The sequence below is a fragment of the Hyaena hyaena genome, unplaced genomic scaffold, assembly GCF_003009895.1.
Source record: "Hyaena hyaena isolate Hyena2069 unplaced genomic scaffold, ASM300989v1 scaffold_100, whole genome shotgun sequence".
Lineage (NCBI taxonomy): Eukaryota > Metazoa > Chordata > Mammalia > Carnivora > Hyaenidae > Hyaena > Hyaena hyaena.
This window is the reverse complement of record NW_024080732.1, coordinates 882,810-892,820: the sequence shown is the minus strand read 5'-3', so window position 1 is coordinate 892,820 and position 10,011 is coordinate 882,810. Positions and strand designations below refer to the sequence as shown.

The following is a 10,011-nucleotide window of genomic DNA, read 5'->3' as shown; positions in this document are numbered from 1 at the left end:
GGACATCTGAGTATTAGGTGATGAGACTCTGGATTTTACTTACTTCTTCTGTGTTAGCAGGTCTCCTGTGACATTATTCCAATGGGGAAGGCAGAGTGCTGTCTCATTTCTACCAAGGGCGAGTGGAAGCCCAGGCCTCCCACTTGGCTTCTGTTGACACCCAAGTGGGAAGGGATCTTCATTACTCCACCAACACCAGCTTGGTTGGAAGGGGTGAGGTGCCTCCTTACTGTTCCCCATGTGGTCTCCACTTAATCCAGTGGAGCATGGGGGTTGGCGGGGGTGGGGGGAGATGTTGTTACTGCTCAGCATCAGTGCAAGTCCCAGTTCCTCACTTGGTGTTGTCTGACATCACTCCAGTGGTACTTCATTTTAGCCTGATGTACCTAGAAGTTTAAGCTTCCTATTGGGTCTTTCTAGCTGGGGTGAGAACATTTTATTTTGCAGTGCTAACTGGAATTGAGTGGTTATTGTTTAAAAGTTTTCTGTATTCCTAGGCTGCCTCTGTCCTAGCTCTTTGGCTAGTGTGATGGATTGAGCAGTGACACCCCCCACCCCCCCAAAAAAAGTATGGTCATGTCCTAATTCCCAGAACCTGTAAGCATTACCTTATATGGCAAAATATGTGATTAAGGATTTTGAGAAGAGGAGCTATCCCAAAGTTTTGGGATGGGTCCTAAATCTAACAAGTGTCCTTATAAAGACAGGAGAGATTTGACAAATTGAAAAGGAGGCAACGTAACCACATATGCACAAACTGGTCAGATGTACTGATATACCAAAGATCACCTAGAGCCATCAGAAGCTGGAAGAGGAAACGAACATATCTCCCCTAGAAATTTGAAGGGAGTGTAGCCATACCAGCATCTTGATTTCTAACTTCTGGCCTCTAGTACTTCTAGAACTGTGAGAGAACACATTTTTGTTGTTTTAAGCCACCCAGTTTGTGGAAGTAGAATGCTGCTATAACAAATACCTAAGTACGTGGAAGTGGCTTTGGAATTAGATAATGGATGGAGACTAGAAGAATTCTGAGGTGTATGATAGAAACAGCTCGGGTTACCTTAGACTCCTGGTAATAAAAACAGGCATTAAAGACATTGATGAGGGCTCAGAAGGTGAAAAGCGTGGCAGAAAAATCTTGTATCATCTTACTGAACTCATACATCATTGACAGAATGTTGGTAGAAATAGGAATGTTACTTGACTGAACTGTGTTCTGCCATTATGTGGAAAGCGAAACTTCTAGGCAATGAACCTGGATGTTTAGCTGCAGAGATTTCCAATCAAAGCACATAACGTGAGGGTGTAACCTGATTTCTCCTTGTTGCTCATAGTAACATGCAAAAGGAAGGAAATAAATTGAAGAAAGGACTGTAAGGAAAAAAAAAAAAAGGACCAGCACTGGATGATTTGCAAGGCCCTCAGCCTATTCAGATTGCAAAGGTGCTAAAATGAAGAAGTTCACTGGGGGGAGGGGGGGGTGCGGGGAGGGGGAGGAAGCATCTCTGCAGAGGAGGCCAAGGGTGCAGCTGGACAAACTTTTGTTGAAGAGATTATGTGTGTGACTCACAGACCCACCCAATCATCGCCCCAGAAGCCAGGGCTAGAGATGGGGTTGTCTAACGGCATGGACTCTCAGGACACACATAGGGGACCCACAAAAGTTCTGAAACTATCACAGAAACCAGCTTGGATGGGAGGGGCCAGAGAGAGGATGAAAAGGGATGCCTGTTGGACTTCCCAAACTCTGCAGGCAGGGAACGGTTGATAGAGTCACTCAGTCGTAAACATGTGCTAGCCTTCAAGAAAAAGAATGATTCAGAGAGCTGGGCCATGGATACAAACAGAGGCTGGAGGAATGGGAACAGAAGCAGAGGCCCATGAGTCATTGTGGGCACGGACTCAAGAGGCCTATGGAGCTGGCTTGGGCCCAGTGGGTGGAGCCTCAAGCGACGGAGAATTATTCTCAAGACTTGAAACCTAATGGAATTTGCCAACTGGATTTCAAGCTAGCTTGAGACTGATAACTCCTTTATTCCTTTCAACATCTTCCTTTTGGAATGGGAATGTCTATTACATGTGTATCTCACCATTGTATTTTGGAAGCAAGTACCTTGTTTTCTAGTTTCACAGGTCCACAGATAGAGGACTTTTGAGCCAGGATGGATGAGGCCAAGTCTCAAAAGTGATGAAGATGATGAAATTCAGGACTTCTGGGCTGATGACATTTAGGTTGTGGTTGTGGACTTGGTTCTGTAATGGGTTGAGACTTTGGGGAATGTTAGGATGGGGTAAATGTCTTTTACGTGTGGGCTGAGCATGAATTTCGAGGGGCTAGGTAGACTTCAGTGGGTCGAGTGGTGCCCCTCTGCTAGAAGAAGTGTCCGCACCCAAAACCCCTTACGTGGCAAAACACGTGATTAAATGAAGGGTCTTGAGAAGAGCTTATCCTGGATTATGCCGATCAGCCCTAAACTCAATCACAGGGACTCTAATAAGACGCACACAGGAGAGAGTTGACAGAAGATGAAGGGGCAATGCGAACGTGGAGGCAGAAATGCAGCCACAAGTCGAGGACCCCCTGGACTCCCTAGAAGCTGGAGGAAACAAGTAACAGAATCTCCCTGGAGCTCCTGGAGGAAGCGCTGTCCTGTCAGCATCTTGCTTCCAGACTTCCGGCCTCCAGAACTGGGAGAGCACAGACTTCTGGTTCTGTGGTCCTCTGTAACAGCTGCTCTGGGCATCTCATACCGCTAGAGGGAGCCAGGTTCTTCAGTTGTGCCCGCTGGGTGGCTTCTCCAGCACCCACTTGGGGACAGATGAGGTGAAAGCAAAGCCCAGGGAGCTCCCCACCATGTCCTTCCTCAGGTCCAAGATCCCTAGCTGGTCTGCCGCCTTCTACCTTTCAGAGTCTTCCTCTATTTGCTTGTATGTAAGGTTGACAGGTTTCAGCTATACTTAAAGGGAGGAATAGGGGAACGTACATCTACCATATCATTTTGGAAGTGCAAGTCCTACCTCCATGGTTTTCACTTTTTTAATCAATTAGCATATTCCAGTTAGTCTTTTTATTTAATATTTTAAAAAAAGTTTTAAAGTTTATTTATTTGTGTGTGTGTGTGTGGGGGGGGTGACAGAGAGGGAAAGAGAGAACCCCAAGCAGGCTCCGCACTGTCAGCACGGAGCCCGATGTTCGGCTCGAACTCACAAACCAATGAGATCATGACCTGAGCCAAAACGAAGAGTCGCTTAGCCCACAGAGCGACCCAGGTGCCCCTATGTTAGCCTTTTTAAACCGTTGCTTTGGTGATGTTATCTGCTTGCTAAAATTCTTCAGTGCCTATAAAATAAGCCCGTAACCCTTAGTCTCGCATTCCTTGCCTCCCCAGTCTGGCTCCGTTGCGGCCTCCCTTTCTGGTCTCACTTCCCACTAGGCTCCTCACCAGTGTTTCCAAAATCATGCTGCATCAAATGTTACACTCACACGGGGCAGGGGGACGGGGGCGGGAGATCTGTCAAAGGCATTTGGTCAACAGATTTACACAGTTAAGCCAGTTTATTATTAAAGGACTCTCAGAAACTTTACTACGCCAGTGTACAATGTGAATCTCCCAGAGGCAATTAAAGCGTAAGGCATTTCCTAAACTTACTTGACCATGAAACCCTTTGTACTGTTTCCATGGAAGCTAGTTTGTAAAACCCTCCAATTCCAACTTTCTTCTCTGACCACACTCGCCTATTGGTGATCATCCAAACACATTTTGTTTTCCTGCTTTCACATAAAGAACTTCTGTGAAACGCCACGGAAGCAGTGATGGTGCTAGGACACCATCTGATCCAGGCATGGTTCTATTTTATAACATTTTCCGTGAAGCCAGTTTTTCAGTTCCGAAGTCCTGACCATAAATATTGCCAAAAATGGGTTGTGGAACCCGGTAGAAATGTTCGAGTCATGTTACAAAACATAGAAGCTATTTTTTAAATAAGTCAATTTAATAATACTGCTAGATGATCCGAGAAGCAGGTGCTCCCCTGGCCCACCACCACCGCACACAGATGTGTCTGAGCAGAGATGGGGTGGGCACAGCTGTCTTTTCTTCTTCCCTTCTTCCGCAGGATAACGCGCTCCCGGGTAGCCTCCGGACCCGAAGGAAGGAAACTGCTCCCTGAGCCGGTGCTAGCAAGTCACTCTGTGGCTTTAAGGGCTGCGGGTGGGGAGAGCCGGCATTCACCTACGACCTGGCTGACCTGGCCGAGGGGGCACAGTCACCTAAGTAGTGGGTAAAAGGGAAACTTTAGCAGCAGTGAAATGAAAAGAGGAAGAGACAGGATGGGGATTGGGGCCAGGCCGAGTCTACGATTTAAAAGTCTGTTTAGTTCCAAATCCAGACGAAACATCAGCTGTGGGGACAGGCAGATCAGGGCCTCTGGAGATCAGGAGGGCTCAGGAGAGGGCAGGCGGACCCCAAGCGTCCTCCACAGTTTGTCCCGGAAGAGGCACGTTAGGCAATTGTCCAGTGGTCTGTGGGGAAAGTACTTTGAGAACTTTTTTCAGACCAGAGGAGGCAGCTGCAGGGCTCGTGCCCGGCAGCAGTGTTTGTTGAGCCTCTGCGACGCAGGACTCCCAGTGTGCAGACAAGTTGCTGGCAGCGCCCGCGGAGGACCCTAGCCCTGGCCCACGGTGAATGTCACAGCTCCTGGGGAAGCGAGAAGATCTCTGTCTGGGTGCCGAAGACTGCTGGGACATTGTGACGGCAGGGGCCACCGTGCAAGGGCCTTGGGGCGGGTAGCCCCATCGGGTGGTCAAGGCCACCCACGCAGTCAGGAGGCCTGTTCCAGGCTATTCTGCTCTTCTTCTTCCGTCTGTAACCAGCTCCAGTCTAGAGACTGAAAGTCAACAGGCATGTTAAAAATACAGTGGCCACCAATAACCTTGGACTGCTTGTCTTCCTCAGGAGGCGACTAGCACGATTTAGAAGGAAATTTAAGTCCTCTCGTTAGTCACAGTCTTGTTACTGCAAGGTACTCTCAAGCTAAAGCTACACTTCCACAGCCGTACGGGAACTTTCCTTCGGCCTAGCTTGAAGCCCCCCAGATTCCGTGACTATGGAAACTAGACAGGCAGTTTTAGTACCAGCTGAGGCTCACGGCACTTCTCACCGTGGGTAGGTGGTACCAAGAGCTAACCTCAGCTCCCAGTTTCCAAGCCTACCTGATGAAATGGCCTGATAAGACTTCCTTTTCCTCTGGTAGAAGTGCAAAACACATGCTGTCAGGAGGAGGAATAAAAGATAGAGAAAGCCCCAAACCAGAGACGGACACTTGGATAAATAAGAAGTGATTACAATTAGCTAGCGACATCCCCTCGGATTCTTCGGGAAACTGAGAAGTTAGGGAGAGGCTAGAGGGTCACTGTATTGGCAGGAAAGGGCCCTTTAAAATCTGAGGAATGGCTCAGAGGCTTTGCCGTAAAATGTACCTGTACCTTGACTAGTTTTCATCAGGTTAGCTTCCCTATAACTAGTAGTGCTGACTGCTAAGCTCTGAGCTCCTGAGAGGCGGGGCTGTGACTGGTCCATGTTTTAGCCCCAGTCTGGCACAGCACTCCATACACACAGACAGTCAGCAGAGTTACAGAAACCGCAGGGAGAGGGAGACCTTCTCAGAATGACGTCCCCTCCCTTATCAAAATTAAGTGTTACGAGGACTGAATGAAATAGTGCCCGTAGAGGACTTGTACCCATTCAATAAGTGTTAGCATCACTATGAATAACAAATCTGTGTTAGAAAAGCATAAGCATATATGGAGATGGAGGAGACGCTGGATTGCCTTTGCATTTTCTTTCTCTGGTTTGCCATGGAGAGAAAGGACATGGAATAGGTGGGATTCACGTGGGCCATTACCCTTAAGCTCTGGTCCTGTTCTTTGATGGTGTCTTGCATCGCATTTTCTAGCTGGGTGCAGAGGCTGTGCGCTTCAGCCACCAGCTCTTCACTAAGGAAAACGAGCAAATTATTAGAAGATGGCCAACGTGAATTTTCAGAGACGATGCTACAGAGATTTTGACAAGGTTTTAAAAATGAAATTACAATCATTTTGATGCTGAGTGTCGTAAAGCGCCGTGTCATTGACCAGTAATCTCATTCACAGTTAAGCACTTTTCAGAAGCCCACCCTCAGCCATAAGCGTTACTGTTCACAGTGTGAAAGAGTGAGCAGATCTCTTTTTAATAGAAAAGTTAGGAGTAAATTCAGACAACTGAACTGAATTCTCTCCAAATTGCCAAAATCTAAAGATATCTCACAAATCACCTGTTTTCCAGTTTCTGAAATAGAAAAGAAATACACAGACCAAGTAATTTCACCATTTCTATAGTTCCTTGAGATCTGTGAAAAAGCAAGTTCTGGGAACCGATTTCTTTTTTTTTTTTTTTTAATTAATTTATTTTTTTTACAAATAGTTTATTGTCAAATTAGTTTCCACATAACACTCAGTGCTCATCCCCACACGTGTCCTCCTCCCCCCCATCCCCCCCTCCCCCCCACATCCATCAGTCCTCAGTTTTTGTCAGCATTCAAGAGAACCGATTTCTTTTAATCTGCTCTCTCTTTTCCAGGGTAAGAAATGTACCTGTCATGAACGGCCGTAGGGAGAAAGGGAAGAGTATAATAAGCCACTGTCCTATTTTAACCTCAGCTCTAGGACATGGACAGACAACCTGTGCTCCCGGGATGACTCTTCCAGAGCTTTGAGGAACCATCGGAGGGAACACGCCAAATCCAGGAAGACAGGGCCCTGGACCTCCACTCACCTTGCAAAGTATGACACTCTGATGAAAGGAACACAGGCCACCTTTCTGCTCAGCCTCTTCCACGAGCTACTAACTAGGTTGGAGGCTCAGGGCTAGCCCTAAAGGACAACGTAAGAGGCACTGGGCCTGGTTTCTATCCTCAAGCTCACAGTAGGTTGGGGAGAGAATTAAGAATCTAAGGTCACGTACGATTAAGGACCACAACAGTATAGTCTACGAGATCCCCCAAGCACAGGAACAGGATTTTTATTTTGTTTTGTTTCTAAAGCTTATTTTGAGACAGAGAGAGAGAGAGAGAGAGAGAGAAATGAGTGGAGGAGGGGCAGAGAGAGGGGGACAGAGGATCTGTTGAGAGGAGAGAACCTGACGTGGGGCTCGAACCCACAAACTGTGAGATTGTGACCTGAGCCAAAGTCAGACACTTAACTGACTGAGCCACCCAGGCGTTCCAGAACAGGATTTTTAAAACAACTTTTCTTTGGTCGCCTTTCTTTGGTTCTTCTGTAGTAGAGTATTGCCTTTTGGCGTGTGGGAGCCAGGAGTGAAAGCCGTATTCAGGATGGGATCTGATGTATATTAAGTGCCGAGGAGAGCACTGTACTTCCTGTGATTCATGAACTTCCCATAAGGCATTTTATTAACTGCCACCCTCTGCTTTTATCCCCCAAGGCTGTCTTTTCTCTTTTTCATTAAGTAAATATATCAATTAATAGGGTATTAAATGTCTGTGTAATAGTCAAGTATGTATACTCCTGAATTGTTTTCCTGATAATTTTCATTAATGAAAAGACCTTTTATTTTCAGTAGGAGGTTCTTATCATGTACATTACAGAAAGCTTTTCAAAAAGTCATTTACAATTACCATTTTGGGGATACAAAAATACAGTAAGTGTTTGTGTGTGAGAGAGAGGGGGTGGGGAAAGAGACAATGAGAATGAGGTGATGAATCTGCAAGGCTCCACATTCTTGCCTCCTAATTTTCTGACATACTTGTTTATACTGATAATATCTGTGTAATCCTTGTAGAATAGTATTGTCTTATTTGACCTCCCTATTTCCTGTGCACAGAATAAAACTAACTGGTTTTGTAAAATATATATATAATTGAGATACCATAAAGTTCACCCATTTAAAGTGTATATAATTCGACAGTTTTAGTATATTTACAGAGTTACACGATCTTGACCATAATCTAGTTTTAGAACATTTTTATCATGCGAAAAGAAACCTTGTGCCCATTGTCAGTCACTTCCCACCCAAACTCCCACCTGCCCTAGGCAATCATTAGTCTATTTTCTAGGTCTACAGACTTGCCGGCACAAAGGATTTTATCCATCGCCGGGGCCGGAGACCCGACACATAGGAGATGCTGAAGAAGCTGCATGGGACTGAACTGGGAACAAAAACACCTACAGGCGGTCCAAGCAGAGAGCTGTGTATGCGAGCGGCCAGGGCACTGGAGGAGAGGGAGGCAGATGTGTCCTGTGGGTGGAAGGACCTCCCAGGACAGGACATCGACCGGCACGCGGAGGTTCTGGAACTTCAGAGCGCATCAGAAACCAGCCAAGGCTTCTGGAAGGCTGACTGCTGAGCCCCGCCGCCGAGCGGCTGATTCAGCATCTGCGTTTCTAACAAGCGCCCTGATGCCGCTGATGCTGGTCTGGCTCAGACTTTGAGAAGCGCTGGGCCAGGGCAGGGAGTCTGTGTGGGGACGGGGGATTTGCCTGGACAGTGGCTCAGATGTGGCTGCAGCTGTCTGAAAAGTCTCAGGTTGAATCCTCTGGGGGAGGGGGAGGCCACAACTAGTTACTGGACAAAAAATAACTTGATCGAATGGTTTTCTGTGAAGACTAATTTGACTAGGGTGGGCTTGAAGCAGGACCGGATGGGAAGCAGGGAGGCCAAAGGCCTCGCAGGAAGGGCTGAAATGCTGTTCACCACCTCTGTGGCAGTGGCCTAGGTGACAGGAGGGGAAAGCAAGGGAGAAGAGGGGGGTGAGGTGAGGCAGTGAGAGGAAAACCCTAATATGGTAACTCAGAGCGGTGGGAGGTGAGAGGGAGGAGGCAAGATGACTGAGGCGTGGCCAACAGGGTACCCCCTGTGGGAAGTCTGGTTCTGAACAACAGATGATGGCTGATGGGACTATGTAATAGCACGTGACTGACCAGCACCTTCAGTGTCCTCATTAAGCAATCAGTAATCCAATCCTTAGACAAGGCAACTACTTAGTTAACAAGTTGCAAGGACCTAGAGAGCAAAGTATCACACCTGCCTAGCATTTTAACAAACACAAAGAAACACACGCCCAAAGTCACTAGACAGATAAAATGCTCTATCAGTGATAAACATGGCCATCCACTCCCATGACCTCCCGGTGCACCCAGGCCATCACACCGGCACCTTACAGTGACCTACCTTTTCTTGATGGACTCGGGTAAGCTGTTAGGGGCAGTGGAGGGCTGAGGCATCAGCTGACCGGAGTGACTGAGGCGAGCAGCATTCATGCTATCTGGGCTCCCACTCACAGGACCACGAACTTTGCTCTAAAGGACAAAGCCAAAACAGAGTCAACAGAATTTTGGAGCAGAGGGATGATTCCAATTTTGCATTCACACCGTGGTATTTTCTCCTGAAACAATGGGTCATGAGACACTAGCTGTCCCTACAAAGTTTTAGTCAACATCCCTGCTCATGGCCACAGTCTGCATTTAGGCTTAGAAAATCTTTCCGCATCTATAGGTGTAATTTTTTTTTAATGTTTTAAAATGTCTATTTACTTTTGAGAGAGAGAGGGAGAGAGAGAGTGCGCGAGGGGCAGAGAGAGGGAGGCACAGAATCCAAAGCAGGCTCCAGGCTCTGAGCTGCCTGATGTGGGGCTTGAACTCACGAACCGTGAGATCATGACCTGAGCTGAAGTCCAATGCTTAACTGACTGAGCCACCCAGGCGCCCCTAGAGGTCTATTTTTTGATAGAAGATTGTAAGTATAGGGAGATTGGAATACCTATCTTTGTAAGCTTCATTCATTAGTTTGATTGCTTCACAAACTCTTATAAGGAAATTAAGGAGATGTCTTTGCAGCCTCAAATAGAAGACTGAGACATCTCAGAAGGTTGTAAGTGGCCTTCTGTCAATCGCACCATCTGTGGGACAGCTGAGATGAAAACCAAGACATCCTGACCTCCCAGCTGCTGCAG

At 47.1% G+C, this 10,011-nt stretch overlaps 1 protein-coding gene across 1 annotated transcript in view; it reads right to left on the bottom strand.

Moving 5' to 3' along the window:
* Window positions 1-3,540: 3,540 nt before the first annotated feature.
* Window positions 3,541-10,011, bottom strand: part of IKBKB (inhibitor of nuclear factor kappa B kinase subunit beta) — a 74,029-nt gene continuing 67,558 nt past the window's right edge. Inside the window, exons 20-22 of the mRNA XM_039235587.1 lie at window positions 9,231-9,358; window positions 5,908-5,998; window positions 3,541-4,890 (exon numbers count right to left, since the gene is read on the bottom strand). Coding sequence (XP_039091518.1) covers window positions 4,825-4,890; window positions 5,908-5,998; window positions 9,231-9,358 — 285 coding nt within the window. The 3' untranslated portion in view covers window positions 3,541-4,824. The remainder of the gene's footprint in view (window positions 4,891-5,907; window positions 5,999-9,230; window positions 9,359-10,011) is intronic.